Raw genomic sequence first — 21,696 nt, forward strand, 5'->3', positions numbered from 1 at the left:
TAATTTCATATTATATGCCAATTAAACACTATATTTAAAATTTAGGGCAATGTTTAATAAATAAAATAATGCTATAAATACCCATCATAATATGAGAAGATACCAACAGTATATGTATTTGTGGACCAAAATTATTGATACTATCTCAAATCCTTTAAATTTGTTGCGGGCTATATAAAGGTTTATATTCCCATATGCATGAATTTGAATCTTAATCGATTTAGACAAAATTGTATATACTTCTACAAAATCTATGTACTTTAAATTTAAACCTAACGTTATGGGACGTAACACAATTTAAAAAAAAAATAAAAATGCAAGGAAAGTCTAGAGTCGGGCGGGCCGATTATAATATACTCTTCACAACTTTGTATTTAGATCTACATTTTGATAAAATCTCAAATCAGACTTCTACAAAATCTCGGGGAATATTTGGGAAATATTTATAACTGTTTAGACAATTTCGCAAAAATGCATTTATGATTCATTCATTGAAAAATTTGAAAATTTGAGTCATTTCTACAAGTTTTCGACTTAGCAAATAAATTTTGAATAAAATTTTTATAGAAATAAAATTTGGCAAAATTTTTTATAGAAATAAAAGTTTGAAAAAATTATCAATAGAAATACAATTTAAAAAAAATGTGTAGCAAACAAAAGTTTGCAAAATTTTCTATAGAAATAAAATTTTGCAAAATAACATATTCTATAGAAACAAAATTTTGGCTAAATTTTCTATAGAAATAAAATTTTGACTAAATTTTATATAGAAAAAAATATTTCTATAGTAATAAAATTTCGAATACATTTTTTATAGCAGTGAGCATCAGTATATAGAAATAAAATTTTGAAAAAATTATCAATAAAAATACAATTTTAGAAAAATTTTTGTGTAGCAAATAAAATTCTGCAAAATATTCTACAGAAACAAAATTTTGACTAAATTTTCTATAGAAATAAAATTTTGACCAAATTTTCTAATAAAAAATCTATTACTATACTACTTTTGGCAAAATTTTCTATAGAAATAAAATTTTGACTTACATTTTTATAGAAATAAAGTTATCAATAGAAACAAAATTTAAAAAAAATATGTAACAAACAAACTTTTGCAAATATTCTATAGAAATTAAATTTTGCAAAATATTCTATAGAAACAAAATTTTGACTCAATTTTCTATAGAAATAAAATTTTGACTAGATTTTCTATAGAAAAAATATTTCTATAGTAATAAAATTTTGAATAAATTTTTTTATAGAAATAAAATTTTGACAAAATTTGCTATAGAAATAAAATTTTGACAAAACTTTTTATAGAAATAACATTTTGACAAAATTTTCTATAAAAAACAACTTTGAAAAAATTTTCTGTCAATATTCCACATATGTATATGGCCTTAAAATAAAATTAAAAAAAAAAATAATTTTGGGCATTAAAATGGATCGATCCAGCCCATCTGCTAGTCTAACATTCTAGGAAACATCAAAAGATAGCCGTAATTGGAAGTTGATTTTCATTTACAATCATGCTGTACATTGATCGAATGAATAAGGCAATGGAAACTAATTTGCGTAAAAACTTGCTTAGTTACAAAAATGTGAAGTGTTTTAAAAAATTTGGTTTAGCCGGAGTCAGAGTCGAGCAAAATTTTCACGACTCCGACTCCAGCAAAATCTTCAGACTCCGACTCCGGCTCCGGCTCCACAGCCCTGGGCCAGATAATTTCACGGGTAAAATTTTAAAAAATTTGCTCGCCTGCAATTTAGCAACTGATTTGACACATTTGTTTCGGGAAGATCGGTTTCGTCGTGAAACGCTTTATTATGGTATAATTTACAATTATTTATACCGCAAACTTTCTTAAACCGGCATTTATTTGAGCTATAGCCCTTGTATAGACAGCAAAAGCATAGTTTTAAGCTGTTTAGCGTTTTCCCACCGTGAAGATACCGACATTTCTTCCACAAGTCGCTTGCATTTTGCGACTGCATGCTCACCACTGTAAATATCACACTTAGACTTCGAATTCTTTGATTTGTCAAGTACCATCATTTGGTTTGTTGGTTGTGAAATCGGGTTAGAATTATTTGGCATCATACTTATTACCTTTGCCAAATCTGCAAACCATGTAGAAAAGTTGCAGACGTTTGGGAAACGTCTAATATTTGCTACCAGCAGACGTAAGAAAGGCGACCACATTACGAACCATGGAGGAATTGGTAATAACTTGTTCCATCTTCCTTTTCGTGATGTTTGAAAATTGTTTAATTGCGAGCGCAATTCCAACTCCTCAATTACTTTTGGTACGTCGTTCGGATATATAAGCATAGAAGAGACTGCTTCCCTCGCTGGACCACAAAGGCATTTTTGGAGACGCATCAAATTTTGACGAAAACTGTATTTAAATGCGTCTGTTGTGTCCTTAAAATTGGCTATATACAATGGCCATTCATCCGCATTGCCTGAGAACAACGGCAAAACGAATTTCTAAAACTATGTCTACTACGTTTAAATTTTGTATAAATTCCTCAGTCGTTTTTGACAAAGTAGAATTTTAAATATTACAACTAGAATAGAATAAACATATAACACAAAGCAAGAAAATAATACTCCTTTGAGTACGTAGTCTCCGGATTTTCATGGCTTTGATAATGAACCACGAAACATGCAAGTGCATGCAACATCATCTGACTACGTTTTTGTCAGGGGAGCAACTACGACGGCATGTAATGTTCCTAGTACTTTAGTATTCGATGTTCAACGAAATATCTCAACACCAATACAGTGCATCGGAATGGCATGAAGCGTTTATTGGGCTGACGAAGTGGCAAACATTTTCAACGGTTGACGAATGAGACAAACGCCGTCTACACAAATTGCAAACCCATAGCAACAACATAACGAAAAACAGATACACAAGCGAATTTTATACCATGCGCTGCTAACGTTTCGCAGCAGAGCACACACACAAACACGTTACCACAAAGTATACCGAATACCATTTCGTTTCAACGACAGTTTACATCATAGATAACCTAACTAATAGATGGCCCGTCGCTCTCCGATCAGAAAATGTTGAAGAAGCCCAAATGAATTTTCTGACATTTCGTTTTGTGTTTTTCATAAAGAGAACATTTGCTCAAAATTAAATTTTGTAGTATCGCGGTTTTAGTCGTATTTTTTGTTCAACTATAAACTTTTGAATATTTAATTTGATTATAAATCATCTCGTGTATCAAAAATGTTCAAATTGTGGATATAATAGGAAAAATGTAAAATCGAATCTCAGAGAGAATTTGTAATTCCCCCTATTTTCTTTGTTTATTCCTCATTTTGGGAACTGTCAGACTGCGTTTGACACCGATGGGTCATCTATTAGTTAGTGGGAGCCACCGTGGTGCAATGGTTAGCATGCCCGCCTTGCATGCACAAGGTCGTGGGTTCGATTCCTGCTACGACCGAACACCAAAAAGTTTTTCAGCGGTGGATTATCCCACCTCAGTAATGCTGGTGACATTTCTGAGGGTTTCAAAGCTTCTCTAAGTGGTTTCACTGGAATGTGGAACTCGGCTATAAAAAGGAGGTCCCTTGTCATTGAGCTTAACATGGAATCGGGCAGCACTCAGTGATAAGAGAGAAGTTCACCACTGTGGTATCACAATGGACTGAATAGTCTATGTGAGCCTGATACATCGGGCTGCCACATAGCCTAACCTAACCTAACCTATTTGTTAGTTTTCTATGGTTTACACCATCCTCGTTGGCTGGAAATTAGTTTAATTCATACACACACTACGTTACATTTCCACAATATAACACACCAGCTGTGACGCAACCAATTTAAATGTACCAACGACAACACTTTGTTACGAATAGTGTGAACGATATTGTATCGATACTTCCATCATTTGATTCAGCCGAGAAATCGATAACTTCGTGCAAATTTATTCAACGTATCGAACAGCTGAGACGATCATATGGATGGGATGACGGCGTATTGCTTTTTGCAGTGCAAACAAAACTACACGGTATGGCGAAATTGTGGATAGACTCGAGTGCAGAAATTTTTTCTTCGTGGGTCCAATTCGTTGAGGTGTTTTTAACCGAAGGTTAAGGTGTTTTTAACCGACGCAAAATGAAACATGTAACTAAATCAATGATATTTCGGAGAAACCGGGCTATAAGACTTTAAAAATCGGAAATATGTCATTAGAGGCCCTAATAGACAGTGGTAGTGTGCGTAGTGTAGTGAGAAAGTCCATAGCCGCGGATCTCGGAAATAGTCAGAAGTGTTACGTACGACTTGACGGTTTTGGTGGCGGTCAATACGAATGCACTGAGAAAATAGACGCTGAAGTGAAAATCGATGATGTCACCCTCGAGGGTTCACTTTTAATAGTCGAAGACGAACAACTCGGTTGCGATATTTTAGTTGGCAGATATTTCTTGTGTTCGGACAATATATGTGTTGTGTTCAATGGTCGGAACTGCTATGTGCAAGAGAAAAATATTAATAACATGAACAAAACTCTATCCGGCGAGACTGTGGAAAATTTTAACAAAGTGATAAAAGATTTGAAGGAAGATTCGCATCCGAAGCTAAAGATATTGGAAAGTGTAATCTCGTGAAAATGAGAATACGGCTATCGACGGACGAGCCTATTTGTATGAAACCCTATCGATTACCTGAGATCCATAGTGCGTGAAATCATAAACGATATGATTAATGCGGAAATAATACGACCATCCACATCACCGTTTTCGTCACCAATAGTGTTAAATGAGAAAAAGAATGGAGAATTTCGAATGTGCGTTGACTACCGACGTTTAAACAAGGTTACGGTTCGGCAACCATTCCCGATGCCTATAATCGAGGACATTATGGCACAACTCACAGGTAGTAAATATTTCACGACTTTAGATATGAAGATGGGTTATCATCAGATCGAGGTAGAGGAGTCATCTAAGCTCTCCCCCTTTTATCACGGAGGAGGAACACTACGAGTTCAGCCGTTAATGCGCCTTCAGTGTTCCAGGAGATGATTATGAGAGTGGTTGAGGAGGCGAAACCGGACGTGGTGATAGCTTATCTGGACGATGTTATCATAACGAGTAAGACGGCCGAAGACGGGATAAGGATTTTGAATATTTTTTTAAAAATTTTGGAAGAATGTAATCTAACGCTTCGGTATGATAAATGTAGTTTCTTGGCAAATGAACTTGATTTTCTTGGACACCAGATAAACGAAAACGGAGTTAGACCGGGTAAGTAAAAATTGTTGGCGATAGAGAAGTACGGGCAACCAAAGAACGTTACGGAGGTGCGTCGATTCATGGGGTTGTGCGGATTTGCTAAAGATTTCCAAATAATCGCCAAACCTCTCACCCAGTTAATGACTAAGATTGGAAGCAGTAATTCTATCTGGGGACCTGAGCAAGAAGAAGCATTCAGTATTTTGAAACAAAGACTTTGCGAGCAACCTGTACTAGCAATGTACGATTTTACTGCATTACATGAGGTGCACACAGATGCCAGCACTGTTGGCCTGTCATTTATTCTGTTACAAACTAAAGGTGTGCACGTGAGTAATATTTTACTCACGCTCACGCACACTCACGACGGAAAAATCTTACTCACGCACACTCACGCACGATATTGTTTGGTAGGACTCACGCACACTCACGAAAAGAAAATTTGTATTCACGCACACTCACGCACGAAAATGTCGTGACTCACAAAAAATACCGTGACTCACGAAAAATATCGTGACTCACGAAAAATGTCGTGACTCACGAACAATTTTTTGAGTAATTTACCTTAGCGACGCGTCTGAAAACATGAGCATTATTAAAATCGAGAGCATTATTAAACTCTCAACATCCCAGGTGTCACTAAAATTGTAAATGAATTTAACTCTTAAGCGTTTTTTGTTGGTGAGCAGGATTATTTTCGTGAGCGTAAATCTTTACTCACGAAGATAATATTTTCGTGACTCACGCTCACGCACGACATTTTGGTTTGTTAATCACGCTCACGCACACTCACGCCGGTGCCATGAGCGTGACTCACGACTCACGCGTGAGTCACGAAAATTTTCGTGAGTCACGACAATTTCGTGTCACGTGCACACCTCTACAATGACGAGGGACGTTCCTGGCAAGTGGTGATGTATTTTTGCCGAGTATGTAGTGAAACGGAATCCCACTACCACAGCTACGAAGTCGAGGTGTTGGCTGTAGTCGAGTCCCTTGCCAGATTCCGGATATACTTGCTTGGTAAACCGTTTCGAATTATAACGGAGTGTTCGGCGATTTCGTCTATAAAGGCAAAGACGCAGATAATTCCACGTATTGCAAGATGGTGGATGGCGCTTATGGAATACGATTTTGATTGTGTACATCGAGAGGGTAGTAGAATGGCTCATGTAGATGCCATCAGCAGAGCACCCGTTGAAGAATCTGTAGCACAAATTTCAATCGCCACCGACGATTGGTTATTCACCATGCAACTACAGGATGTGGAATTATCGAAGATAATAAAAGTTTTGAATGGTGAACGTAAATCGGATCAAGAACGACAAATTCGGATCGATTATAAACTTGAAAATCAACGACTGTATAGAAAAAGTAAGGGAAAATTATTATTCGTTGTTCCTAAAACGGTCAGATGACGTGTGGTTAAATATTGTCATGATGATATGGGCCACTATTTAGAGACTATTGACCAACTTTTGGTTTCCTCGTGTGAGAAAATATGTCAGAGTATTGTTTTAATAAGGCAAAATCAGGCAAGCCAGAGGCCGAGATGTACGTAAGCAATACGAATCCAACACCGTTCCAGACATTACATGTCGACCATCTAGGACCTTTTGTGCGTAGTAAGAAGGGGTATGTATATTTTAGCTATCAGTGATGCGTTCACCAAATTTCTGATAGTTCGACCAGTACGGAATACGTCAACATCGCAAGTGGTAAATATTTTAAATGAAATGTTTGGATATTTTGGTTTACCAGAACGAATAATTACCGATATAGGTACGGCTTTTACCTCTAAGCAGTTCGAAGGCTTTTGTTCCGAATATGATATTTGTCACATAAAAACTGCTGTGAGAACCCCTAGAGGAAACGGCCAAGTTGAGAGGGCTAACGGTATTAATCCGAATTACCTCCGAACTTCAGTTGAAAATGTAAAGGATTGGAATAGGTATCTGCTACGTATCCAGTGGACGGTGAACTCCCAAAAGAACAAGAGTACTGGATTTAGTCCACACGAGTTGGTGTTTAACTTCATGCTACGAGATGTAATACAAAATAGACTTCTAACTGCAATAGCTGAACCTGAAGCTGAGGTGCCAGTGGAACAAAATCAAATTAAGGTTCAGTAGAATATACAAAAATGCCGTGAACAATGGAAAACTCGTTTTGATCAACACCACAGGAAGCCACAACAGTAACAGGTTGGCTGATAAGTCCCCGGTCTGACACATAGATGGCGTCGCTTTTATTAAATGGATATGTATTATATAGTACCAACCTTCAATGTCAAAATTTGACGTCTGTAAGTAAATTTTTGTGAGATAGAGCGTTTTTTGTGAAGCAACTTTTGTTATTGTGAAAAAAATGAAAAAAAGAATTTCGTGTTTTGATAAAATACTGTTTTCTGAAGGGGGAAAAATACGGTGGAAGCAAAAAATTGGCTAGATAATGAGTTTCCGGACTCTGTCCCAGGGAAATCAACAATAATTGATTGGTATGCAAAATTCAAGCGTGATGAAATGAACACGGAGGACTGTGAACGCAGTGGACGCCCGAAAGAGGTGGTTACCGACGAAAACATCAAAAAATCCACAAAATGATTTTGAATGACCGTAAAATGAAGTTGATCGAGATAGCAGAGGCCTTAAAGATATCAAAGGAACGTGTTGGTCATATCATTCATCAATATTTGGATATGCGGAAGCTCTGTGTAAAATGGGAGCTCACATTTGACCAAAAACAACAACGTGTTGAAGATTCTGAGCGGTGTTTGCAGCTGTTAACTCGTAATACACCCGAGTTTTTCCGTCGATATGTGACAATGGATGAAACATGGCTCCATCACTACACTCCTGAGTCCAATCGACAGTCGGCTGAGTGGACAGCGACCGGTGAACTGTCTCCGAAGCGTGGAAAGACTCAAAAGTCCGCTGGCAAGTAATGGCCTCTGTTTTTTGGGATGCGCATGGAATAATTTTTATCGATTATCTTGAGAAGGGAAAAACCATCAACAGTGACTATTATATGGCGTTATTGATGCGTTTGAAGGTCGAAATCGCTGCAAAACGGTCCCATATGAAGAAGAAAAAAGTGTTGTTCCACCAAGACAACGCACCGTGCCACAAGTCATTGAGAACGATGGCAAAAATTCATGAATTGGTCTTCGAATTGCTTCCCCACCCACCATATTCTCCAGACTTTTTCTTGTTCTCAGATCTCAAAAGGATGCTCGCAGGGAAAAAATTTGGATGCAATGAAGAGGTGATCGCCGAAACTGAGGCCTATTTTGAAGCAAAACCGAAGGAGTACTACCAAAATGGTATCAAAAAATTGGAAGGTCGTTATAATCGTTGTATCGCTCTTGAAGGGAACTATGTTGAATAATAAAAACGAATTTTGACAAAAAATGTGTTTTTCTTTGTTAGACCGGGGACTTATCAGCCAACGTGTTATGACGTGAATGATCTTGTAGTCATTCAATGCGAACATCAATCAACGGGTGAAACATGAAAGTTGGAACCACGTTTTAGAGGGCCATATGTTGTGACCAAGATTCTTGGCAAGGATCACTATTTGCTAGAGGACATAAAGGGTATGCAAGTCAGACAAAAGCCTTGTATTTCGGTGTATACCGCAGAGAAGATGAAGAGGTGGTGCGTGTTGCCCCCAGAAGATGAACCAGACAACGAAGACGACATCGAGGCGATGTCTAGTCAGGAAAGGCCGAGCTGTCCTGAATAGGACCCTTTATATTTTTCTTATTGATCATTCCTGTATGTATGTATATGTACAACTCTGTTTTGTTCCATTATCATTGAATTCCTTTCTATACCCTCCACCATAGGATGGGGGTATATCAACTTTGTCATTCCGTTTGTAACATATCGAAATATTGCTCTAAGACCCCATAAAGTATATATATTCTGGGTCATGGTGAAATTCTGAGTCGATCTGAGCATGTCCGTCCGTACGTCCGTTCGTCCGTCCGTCTGTTGAAATCACGCTAACTTCCGAACGAAACAAGCTATCGACTTGAAACTTGGCACAAGTAGTTGTTATTGCTGTAGGTCGGATGGTATTGAAAATGGGCCATATCGGTCCATTTTTACGTATAGCCCCCATATAAACGGACCCCCAAATTTGGCTTGTGATTGCTCTAAGAGAAGCAAATTTCATCCGATCCGGCTGAAATTTGGTACAGGGTGTTAGTATATGGTCTCTAACAACCATGCAAAAATTGGTCCATATCGGTCCACTTTTACGTATAGCCCCCATATAATCGGACCCCCAAATTTGGCTTGAGATTGCTCTAAGAGAAGCAAATTTCATCCGATCCGACTGGAATTTGGTACATGGTGGTAGTATATGGTCTCTAACAACCATGCAAAAATTGGTCCATATCGGTCCACTTTTACGTATAGCCCCCATATAAACGGACCCCAAATTTGGCTTGAGATTGCTCTAAGAGAAGCAAATTTCATCCGATCCGGCTGAAATTTGGTGCGTAGTGTTAGTATATGGTCTCTAATAACCATGCAAAAATTGGTCCACATCGGTCCATAATTATATATAGCCCCCATATAAACCGATCCTCCGATTTGGCTTGCGGAGCCTCTAAGAGAAGCAAATTTCATCCGATCCGGCTGAAATTTGGTACATGGTGTTGGTATATGTTCTCTAAAGACCATGCAAAAATTGGTCCACATCGGCCCATAATTATATATAGCCCCCATATAAACCGATCCCCAGATTTTACCTCCGGAGCCTGTTAGAGGAGCAAAAGTCATCCGATTCGATTGAAATTTGGTCCGTGGTGTTAGTATATGGTCTCAAACAACCATGCAAGAATTGGTCCATATCGGTCCATAATTATATATAGACCCCATATAAATCGATCCCCAGATTTTCTGTCTATAGTTATATATAGGCGATCCCTAATCACACAAAAATTGGTCCTTATCGGTTCATAATCATGGTTGCCACTCGAGCCAAAAATAATCTACCAAAATTTTATTTTTATAGAAAACATTGTCAAAATGTTATTTCTATAGAAAATGTTGTCAAAATTTTATTTCTATAGAAAATTTTGTTAAAATTTTATTTCTATAGAATATTTTGTCAGAATTTTATTTCTATAGAAAATTTTATCCAAAAGTTTATTTCTATAGACATTTTTTTTCCAAATTTTCTATAGAAAATGTTGTCAAAATTTTATTTCTATAGAAACTTTAAACTTAAATATATACGTATTTAATCGGCCGTTTTTAGTTTAATATATACCACGTATGAACTATGTGGTATATATTACGGTGTTAGGAAGATTTAAGATACCTTGCCATCGGCAAGTGTTACCGCAACCCAAGTAATTCGATTGTGGAGTCTTCAGTAGAAGTTTCTACGCAATCCATGGTGGGGGGTACATAAGCTTCGGCCTGGCCGAACTTACGGCCGTATATACTTGTTGATTTTCGTTTTGTGATTTTCTTTTTAAAAGTAGTGGTCGTGTAACATTCAACCAGTTCGGTCACATGAATTTCTACGAGAAATAAAACCTTACATTTATATTAAAATTGTGGTTTATTGATTATTATTTCGAAAGGCTATCCTCAAGACAATTTTTACCTTTAAGGCCGGTATTAAGTTGGCATTATCGCTCTAAAATGACCCTGCTTTGCCTTTTACTTTTCTTTAATAGTTCATTTTAAAGAAAATAAACTTTTCAATTGTTTTAGCTGCAAAACTCGAACTTAATACCCGCTTTTATATTTGAAGGTGTTCGTCAACTCCTCTTGGGCTACTTATTAATAAAGAGGAGCTAAACTTTGTTTTTATACATTTTACTGTTTAAGTTTTCACTGTTTCCTCCTTTTTTCATTTTACTGCCCCAACTCTAAAAAAGAGTATAGTGCCCTTTCGTTTTTTTATGAAGATCCCTTTGTAATTTTTGTATATTTTCCACCGTTGTTTTTTTTTTCTTTAATTTCCTTTACTTGAATATTTTGACTTACTCCTCGTACGTTCCGATTTCTTTTAACGAACCAAGAAAAGATGTGCCCATAATGCCAAAATGATAAACAAAACACATGTCCACACATACATAAAATGCTGCTCTCAAGGCGTAAACACATGCTGTTTTTTTCGAATGTCTATTCTCTTGGTTTCGAATGTCTATTCTCTTTACTCCAAATACTCATTCTAATATTCAAATTAAATAATATTTAGACTTAAGAATATCAAATTAAATAATATTTAGACTTAAGAATATCAAATTTTTGGCCTTGGGCTGTCGTCCTTTTGAATGCGGTATACAACATCATTGATCTTCTTGATGACTTTATATGGGCCTTCCCACTGCGTTTCTAGTTTAGGACATAATCCTTTCGTTGCGGGTTGAATAGCAGAACCAGTTGTCCTTCTTTAAAGCCCTCAGTGTTCGCTGCACGATCATATCTCGCCTTCATCCTGTTGCTGACCATTTTTATTTTGTTTCGCACTGATTCGTGAAATTTACCAAATGTGTTTGGTATGTCGTTACTGGTTTCTTCCATGGCGAGCTCATTGGGTGTAGCGCCAAATATCAAATCTCCGGGCAACTTCAATTCCGTTCCGAATAGGACCTTGGCCGGTGTTCGTGACGTAGAATCATGTATGGCTGATCTATACGACAGCAAAAACTTTGGTATATGATCGTCCCAGTCTCGTTGGCCGTTATCCACCACCTTTCGAAGATGTTCTTCCAGAGTGCGATTAAACCTTTCTACCATGCCATCAGACTGCGGATGCAGTGGCGTAGTCCTTGTTTTCTTGATACCAAGGGAGTCACACATCTCTTTGAATATGGCCGATTCAAAATTTCTTCCTTGGTCTGAGTGTGTATCGGTCGGCACACCGTAGCGACATATCCAGTTCTTGTCGACTAGATCTACAATCGTCTTCGCCTCTTGGTTAGGAATGGCATAAACTTCTGGCCACTTGCTGAAGTAGTCCATGACCATAAGCACATATCGATTTCCAGAATCACTTACTGGGAAAGGCCCTGCCACGTCCATTGCTATTCTTTCAAAAGGCGCTCCTGGCCTATACTCTTGCATAAGACCTCTACTTTTTCGTCTTGGCCCTTTCGCCTTTATGCACTTCTCACAATTTGCCACCCATTCAGCAATTGATTTCTGGCATCCAACCCAGTAGAATCGTTGCTTCACTTTCTCGGCTGTTTTGGTTATTCCTAAGTGACCTCCACTAGGTCCATTGTGGAATTCCGTCAAAACATCCTTTACCTTGGAATCTGGCACGATTAAAGGGTGATACGGTCAAAATTTGGTCAATATAAACTTGACGTATTTCTTTCAATTTTGCATTTAAAAAACCTGAACACCCCTCATTTTGAAGGTGTGTGTGTGTAGAATGTTTGGAATTCACTCATCAGTTGTCAAAATGCCGTCCAAGCAAGAAGAGCAGAGTATCAAAATTTTGCTCGCGCATCGCGAAAATCCGAGCTACTCGCACGCAAAGCTGGCAAAATCACTAAAAGTTGCCAAATCAACCGTTACAAATGTAATTAAAGTGTTTGGGGAACGTTTGTCGACAGCCAGGAAGTCTGAATCGGGGGGAAATCGAAAACCGGAAGCCGCTGAGACGACAAAGAGAGTTGCCGGTAGTTTCAAGCGAAACCCTAACCTCTCTCTCCGAGATGCCGCAAATAAGCTGGGTGTAACGTCTACAACCGTGCATCGAGCCAAAAAACGAGCCGGACTATCGACGTACAAGAAGGTAGTGACTCCAAATCGCGATGATTAACAAAATACGACGGTCAAAGCGCGATCCCGGAGGCTGTACACGACGATGCTGACGAAGTTTGACTGCGTGGTAATGGACGACGAAACCTACGTCAAAGCCGACTACAAGCAGCTTCCGGGACAGGAGTTTTATACGGCAAAAGGAAGGGGAAAGGTAACAGATATTTTCAAGCACATAAAACTGTCAAAGTTCGCAAAGAAATATCTGGTTTGGCAAGCCATCTGTACCTGTGGCTTGAAAAGCAGCATTTTCATAGCTTCCGGGACTGTCAACCAAGAAATTTACGTGATAGAGTGTTTGAATAAACGTCTGCTGCTTTTCCTGAAGAAACACGGTTGTTCCGTACTGTTTTGGCCGGATTTGGCATCTTGCCATTACGGTAAAAAGGCCATGGAGTGGTACGCCGCCAACAACGTGCAGGTGGTAGAGGTGTGCACGTGACACGAAATTGTCGTGACTCACGAAAATTTTCGTGATTCGTGAGTCACGCTCATGACAACAGCGTGAGTGTGCGTGAGCGTGATTAACAAACCAAAATGTCGTGCGTGAGCGTGAGTCACGAAAATAATATCTTCGTGAGTGTGCGTGAGTAATGAATTACACTCACGACAATATTCCTGCTCACCACCATAAAACGCTTAAGAGTTAAAATCAATTACAATTCTAGTGACACCTGCGATGTTAAGAGTTTAATAACACTCTCGATTTAATAATGCTCATGTTTTCAGACACTTCGGTAAGGTAAATTAATCATAAAATTATTCGTGAGTCACGATATTTTTCGTGATTCACGGTATTTTTCGTGAGTCACGGTATTTTTTGTCAGTCACGACGTTTTCGTGCGTGAGTGTGCGTGAATACAAATTTTCTTTTCGTGAGTGTGCGTGAGCGTGAGTCCTACCAAAAAATATCGTGCGTGAGTGTGCGTGAGTATGATTTTGCTGTCGTGAGTGTGCGTGAGCGTGAGTAAACTATTACTCACGTGCACACCTCTAGCAGGTGGTTCCCAAGGACAAGAACCCTCCCAACACGCCAGAGCTCCGCCTAATTGGGAAATACTGGGCTATTGTCAAGCGGAACCTAAAGAAGACCAAAAAACTGCTAAGGACGAGCAGCTGTTCAAGGCAAACTGGCTTTCTGCGGCGAAGAAGGTGGACAAGGTGGCTGTACAAAATCTGATGGCAGGTGTCAAGCGTTAGGCCCGGCAATTCGGATTTGGAAAAGCGAAAGCCTAACTGAATATTTTTCCTGAATTTTATACTAATTGAACTTGAAAAAGAAATTTAATTTGTTTATTTTTAAATAAACGATTTCACCGATTCACACGCGTTTTCCCTTGACCAAATTTTGACCGTATCACCCTTTATCAAGTTGCGGCTATTCTTGCCATCTTCACTTTCCCACTTACGTTGTAGGGTTCCGTTGACCAGACATAGACTGTCCCATTGAGCCCAGTATGATTTCATAAGTGGGCTTTCGGCTGCGATGTCTTTCTTACTGGGTTTCTTATCTTCTTCCTTCGCCGAAATAATTTTGCTCAAAATGAGATCTTTACGCTGTTCTGCTGGCCAGTCCACTCCAGATTCGACGTGCAACAGCCTGATATCCACGATTTCTTCCTTATGTTCAGCTTTCGAGCAGTGTTTGCACTCGACATTACAAGGTCGACGTGACAAGGCGTCCGCGTTGCCGTGTTTGCCACCTTTTCTATGTTCGATACTGAAATCATAGCTTTGGAGTCTTTCTATCCGACGTGCCAGCTGAGCTTCCGGATTCTTGAATTGAAGCAACCATCGTAGAGCTGAATGGTCAGTTCTTAGCAAGAAATTCTGTCCATACAAGTATTTGTGGTAATGCTTCACGCTTTCTATGACAGCAAGCAGCTCTCTTCTTGTTACGCAATAGTTCTTCTCGGGCTTGGATAACGTTCGGCTAAAATATCCGATGACCTTTTCTTTACCTTCAATCTGTTGAGATAGTACACCACCAATTCCGTACGAACTAGCATCTGTATCCAAAACAAATTTTTCGCCAGGAATTGGATACGCCAGAACAGGAGTTGAACATAAAAGTTCTTTTAGATGATGAAATGACTGTTCCTGTTCTTCACTCCACTGGAACTTCGTACCTTTTTGCGTTAATTTATGGAAGCTTGCGGCGATGCTGGCGAAGTTTGGTACGAAACGCCTGTAGTATGTGCATAAACCAAGGAAGCTGCGCAACTCGTGGAGATTCCGTGGACGTGGCCAATCTTTTACTGCTTGAATTTTTTCTTCATCGGTGGATATGCCCTCTGCTGTAACATGATGACCCAGGTACTTAACTTCTCGCTGGAAAAGCGAGCACTTCTTGGCGTTAAGTCGTAGACCAGCGGCTGACAATTGCTGGGTAACGTCTTTCAAGTTCTTAAGGTGCTCGTCAAATGTTTTGCCCATCACTATGATATCGTCGAGGTATATCAAGCAGGACTTCCAATGCAACCCCTTTAGCACCCGCTCCATCAATCGCTCGAACGTAGCCGGAGCATTGCAGAGCCCGAATGGCATTACATTGAATTGCCAAAGACCGCAATTAACGCCAAAAGCTGTCTTTTCTTTGTCTTTCTCAGCGATCTCTACTTGCCAATATCCACTCTGCAAATCAAGCGTGGAAAACCATGTTGTTCCGGCTAGTGTGTCCAACGTGTCATCAATGCGTGGAAGTGGTGACATCATTTAACTTTCTGTAGTCCACGCAAAATCGGGTGCTTCCATCTTTCTTTTTGACTAGTACAACTGGTGAGCACCAAGGACTTGATGATGGCTCGATCACACCACTTTCCGCCATTTCTTTTACGAGCTTATGTACCTCATCTCGTTTTGCCAGTGGAACACTTCGTGGGGCCTGTTTTATTGGTCTTTGCTCTGTAGTATTTATTTCATGCTTCACAACAGATGTTCTTCCTTGATTTCTCTTGTCAAAAGCAAAGGCAGAGGCGTTTTTCGATAACAATTGCTTGGCCTTATTTTTCTCGGTCGGTGATAGATGACGTGTCCAAGCTTCGACATAACCTTCTAGATGTTTCTTCGCAGTGCCATGTGCCTTCGATGAGTTGCTTTCCAAATTGACTATTGCCTCGGCTGGTGTACATTTGCCAATGTCAGAATATTTTCCAATATGCTCTTGATTTTCGGACAAGTTCAAAACACGAACTGGTATTAGTTTCTCTCTATTGGCTGTTACCAGGCCATTTGCTATCAAGATGTTGTTGTTTTTGTTTTCTGCTGGTTCAACAACCCACAATTTGCCGACTTCACAATCTCCATTCATTGGCACCCATAATATCGCTTCAGAATGCGGTGGTATTAACTCTGGCTTGCTCGTAGTCATTTGTCTGATAGGGGTATTCTTGTCGTACCCCACATTAACCGGCATTTCGGTGTCGGACCAGGTCATGACACGACGTTTCATATCCAGGTTTAGACCGAAGGCAATCATGAAATCCGCACCAATTATAACTTCATCTACTATATCGGCCACAATGAACTCATACTTAACGGATATGTTAGCAATAGTTAACTTCATCGCGACTTTCCCATATACTGTTGCGGGTTCCCCTGTGGCTGTGCGTAGTTTGACTCCAATCAATGGTGTAACTTTTTCTTTTACTATGTCTGATCTAATGATAGACTTCGACGCACCGGTATCCAACGTCAATGTACGCTTGTCGCCGTTAACAAACCCCGCGACAGTTAAATTGTTATTTTGCTGTTGTACTATTGCTATGGAGATTGTGGGGCCATCATATGTGGGAGCCAGCTCTTGCCCCGCTGAACTAGCTCGATTTAGTTTAAAGGTGACTATTGTTTGATGGGGATGGCGATTTCGATCTTGATCGCTTACGGCGTGCTTTACATTCGCGAGCAACATATCCAGGCTTAACACAGTTATAGCACTTCATTCTGGATTTTGTTGTCTCCTGCTTCATTTCTTGCATTGCCTGCTTAACGGCTTTCACTGAATCAATCACGGAATTTGATTCGTCATTCTCGGTCTCCACCTTACGTACTTTGTGAATTTGAGGACGTGCTAGTACCCTCGCTGTCTCTTGTGCAAGGGCAAATGTTACAGTTTCCACAAATGTAGCTTTTTGTGACGCATATGTTGCACATTTTATGTCTGGGTCTCGAATGCCATTCACAAAGGTCTCAATTTTGATGCGGTCCACAAGTGGGTGACTCTCTCCTGGGTATGCCAATAGCACCAACCGCTCAACATCTGTTGCAAAATCTTGTAGAGTCTCATTCGATTTCTGGACTCTTCCTCTTAATTCCATTCTGAAGATGTCTTGCTTATGTTCTCCACCGTACTTGAGTTGTAGCGCAGCTATTACTTCCTTATAGTTATTTCTGGAAGAAGTTGGGATACTTTGTATTACATCGGCAGCATTACCCTTCAATGCCAACAGAAGTTCAATTGCTCTGTCGTTGTCATTCCACATGTTTCTGGATGCCACCGTCTCAAATTGGAATTTGAAAACATCAAATGAAGACGAGCCATCAAAAACAGGAGTTTTGATTTTTGGGCCCTCGATTACGCGCACTGGACCACCTTTCATTTCTAGTTCTGACATTTTTTTCTCAAGGTGTAGAAATTTTTCATCGTGAACCACAAATTTCTTATCCAATTCCACAATTTGACTTTCAACGCGTATCTCCATACCTTCCGAAATTTGTTGTAACTTTTCGTTAAGAATTTTAGAATTTTCGTCAAATTTCTCCACCAAAAGAAGAGAATTTTCTTCCATCATTTTTCTAGAATTTTCTTGCATTTTTAGAGAATTTGCTTCCAGTTTTCTAGAATTCTCTTCCATCATTTTGCTCAAAACATTGAGCATTGAGGTGTAATCCACAACACTTGAAGCCACAGATGGATTTTCTACACTGCTGGTATTGACGAGTAATGATTCGTCAATGTCCTCCTTATAATCAAACTCATGCGTCACAATGTCCATATTACGCCGTTCAAACTCTTCCAGTAGACGCTTTTGAAGCTGGGCCTTATTGCCTGTTGTCGGCAGCTCCAGTTTGCTCAATTCCTTTTTTAAGTCTTCCACACGAAGCTCATTAAACTTCATTGTAGATTTTTTTTCCGTCATTTCACTTCCGACACCAATTGTTACGTTTTTATTTTGAGGCGTATTTAATTACCCGATAATTAAAACACAGTTCTTTTCAAATAACGACAATCTACAATTTATTGGTTTAACTGATTGGTTTCACTTATTTTCTCTACGATGTGTACTGTATAAACTGTAGCTTACGGCTGACTTGACTGCTCCCTCCGCCAGGGGCTTACATACCGTGGTTTGACGATTTCGAAAATTCTGGATAGTCTGGCCTACAACCATCTAGAACTATCTTGATACAATTTATCTAACACCACATATTCAACTGGTTATCTTCATTGCCTACAGCCATCTGGAATGTTCTATCGGCATACTTTTAGGCTTATGCTAATAATCTAGTGCATTCTACTAGATTATGTAGATGTCGTGCAGGCTTAACATAAGTGATTATGGTCATATTACCGATAATTATAACAGTAAAACAAAAGGTGTTACTTTTACAATGAACGATTGGAAAACTAAGAACACAAAAGATGAAAGTACTAGAAAATAAAGAAATGACTCTAACAAGTTATGACGTAATTTTATCGTTACAATTTGAAATTTAAATTAACGGAAACTAATTTAAATAACTTAAATCTGGAAATATCAAATTCGTAACAATATGTTTACTCGAAATTTGTAAATTTATATAGGTTAGGTTAGATTAGGTTAGGTGGCAGCCCGATGTATCAAGCTCACTTAGACTATTCAGTCCATTGTGATATCACATTGGTGAACTTCTCTCTTATCACTGAGTGCTGCCCGATTCCATGTTAAGCTCAATGACAAGGGACCTCCTTTTTATAGCCGAGTCCGAACGGCGTTCCACATTGCAGTGAAACCACTTAGAGAAGCTTTGAAACCCTCAGAAATGTCACCAGCATTACTGAGGTGGAATAATCCACCGCTGAAAAACTTTTTGGTGTTCGGTCGAAGCAGGAATCGAACCCACGACCTTGTGAATGCAAGGCGGGCATGCTAACCATTGCACCACGGTGAGATGGTCTAAATCGAAGTTTTCAGTATTGTTATCTTCTATTGTTTCAAGTGCACAGATATTGGCTATAAAAAGGAGGTCTCTTGTCATTGAGCTTAACATGGAATCGGGCAGCACTCAGTGATAAGAGAGAAGTTCACCAATGTGGTATCACAATGGACTGAATAGTCTAAGTGAGCCTGATACATCGGGCTGCCACTTCACTTCTTCATAAATTGATCACTGAACTCGTCGCTAGTAAATTTAACGGCGACAAAAAGGGACGATATAAAAAAATAATTTCAGTGTCTATGCTGTTACAAATAAAATATTTGATTTTAAATTCTAAATTAGAAAACAAAGTAGCTACAAAACGACACCAGGACTACCGATTTTTGTAGATAGCAGAATATACGACGATCATAACAACTAGTGGTGACAGACGAAAAGCGACGGCGAGGGCGACTTCTGGAATAAAGGTGAATATTACAAAGCGAGAGAATGTGAAATGAATGGCACGTACAAGAACAATAAATTTCTTTGTTAAATTAATTCTCTTTGCGAAAATAACAAGCTTTTCAATTGACAAAACAAATCAAATGATGAAGGAACGCATATACGATTGCAAGAAGGAATTGAAAAACGATTACGCCCGCGAACTTTCTAGAACTTTTTCTCTTATATCTTTAGTTTTTTATGAAAATTTCCACTATCGCTTGCTACAACTTTGTTAGGTTGTAATTACAATTGTATATTTTTTGCAGATGAGTTATGATAATATCTATGCTTTGCGTCTAATGAAATTGGCCTTAAACTATCGGGAAATACTTCACTTGGATCAATGGGAAATTGAATTTGTTTTAACTAATTACTGGGCACAAATTACCGAAGATCTACAAAGCCTTCAGGAACAAGATCATAAAACAATGGAACAAGCTGTGAAACTGATTATAGGAAATAAGACAAATGAAGATTTATTGCTGACACTTAAATCATTGTCTACTGTTACCAACACTTCCAACATACTGCGGTTTCTTGCCTTGATTGCAAAATGTCCGTTTAGTGTCATTAAAGGAGCTGTAAGTAATACACATATATACGTAGAAGATTTTCATTCGTTCCTGTCAATAAATACTGGTTTGTTTCTAGATTTTCAATGAGCAGTATAAGCAGATGACGTGCAGTATAACAATACATCTCAAACGCAATGAACAGCAACAATTAATAGACTATAGACTAATAAATGAGCTTTTGCTAAGCCACAAAGCTCTAATGGATAATAAAATGGTATAAACAAAAATATTGATTGAAAAAACTACAAATCTAATTAAACATGTTTATAGATCCCTATTTCGACAGATACTATGGATAGTATAATATCATTTTTAATGGACATTAATATAAAGAAGTTTTCATTATCCGATACAAATTTGGAAACATTTTATTCCCTGCATTTGGCTATGACTAGCGTATGTACCTCAATGATTAAACAACGCCATCTACTAATAATGGATCGTGCACCACAATTTATGCAAATTTTCAAAGATCTTCTACAATCGATAGTTTGGTATAGAAATGATCGTCAAAAGGACATTGCACTGCCAAATGATGAATTGAACAACCTTGCTGAGTTGGCGATGAAATTGGAAACACTGATGCATTTAATAACCCAACATAGCGTTTCCTTCAAACGAGTAGCGCCATTTGTTTTAACCTTTATTATTAACCTAATAGTGGCAAATAAAAGGCCAACAACTCTCTACAACAACGTATGTACTATTTATAATCTAATAAACTATTTAATAAATCCCTTCAATTTAGATCAAAACACATGTGAATAGCATGTGTTACGCTTTGGTTGGAATATGTGATCACCGAGTTGGACGTTTTATTTTACGGTGTTCTAATGAGGCTGGTCGTCAACTATACGAATTATTTGTTAACGATTATAAAAAATACCATAAATTTAAGGGAAAAATGTAAATTATTAAAATAAAGTTATTGGTGAATTTGTAAAAATATTTAAGATGAAAATAAAACCATTTTTTAACAATCGGAGAGAAAGAACTCCTCCGCATAAAATCTAATAAATAAGGAAAATTATTTTATATTGGAGCTAATGTCAATAAATAAGAAAAATTAAGTCAATTTGATATGTTGAAGATCAAGGTAGCCTTAAACCTAGCAGTAGTATTTAGTGTTTTTATTGAAAATACTTGTTAACACAACTTTGTTCTTTCTTACTTTAAATTATATAGTAGGCTTTATTTTCAATACATATAGTATTGTTACGAATTTGATAATTATAGATTTAAGTTTATTTAAATTAGTTTCCGTTAATTTAAAAATTCAAATTGTAACGATAAAATTTCGTTATCACTTGTTGGAATCATCTATTCATTTTCTGGTACTTTCCTAATTTTCTTTTATGTTCTTTTGTTTGCTTATTTTCATATCGAAATATTAGTTCTTACTCTATCATAGAATAACAACCGCTTTGCTTTATTATTTTGCATT

At 38.2% G+C, this 21,696-nt stretch overlaps 1 protein-coding gene across 1 annotated transcript in view; it reads left to right on the forward strand.

Annotated features, from left to right (window-relative positions):
* LOC142228493 (uncharacterized) overlaps positions 1-21,279 on the forward strand; it is a 53,788-nt gene extending 32,509 nt beyond the window's left edge. Inside the window, exons 4-7 of the mRNA XM_075298928.1 lie at positions 19,944-20,258; positions 20,329-20,466; positions 20,523-20,948; positions 21,001-21,279. Of these exons, the coding sequence (XP_075155043.1) occupies positions 19,944-20,258; positions 20,329-20,466; positions 20,523-20,948; positions 21,001-21,162 (1,041 nt within the window). The 3' untranslated portion in view covers positions 21,163-21,279. The remainder of the gene's footprint in view (positions 1-19,943; positions 20,259-20,328; positions 20,467-20,522; positions 20,949-21,000) is intronic.
* Positions 21,280-21,696: the final 417 nt, after the last annotated feature.

The sequence above is a fragment of the Haematobia irritans genome, chromosome 3, assembly GCF_050003625.1.
Source record: "Haematobia irritans isolate KBUSLIRL chromosome 3, ASM5000362v1, whole genome shotgun sequence".
Lineage (NCBI taxonomy): Eukaryota > Metazoa > Arthropoda > Insecta > Diptera > Muscidae > Haematobia > Haematobia irritans.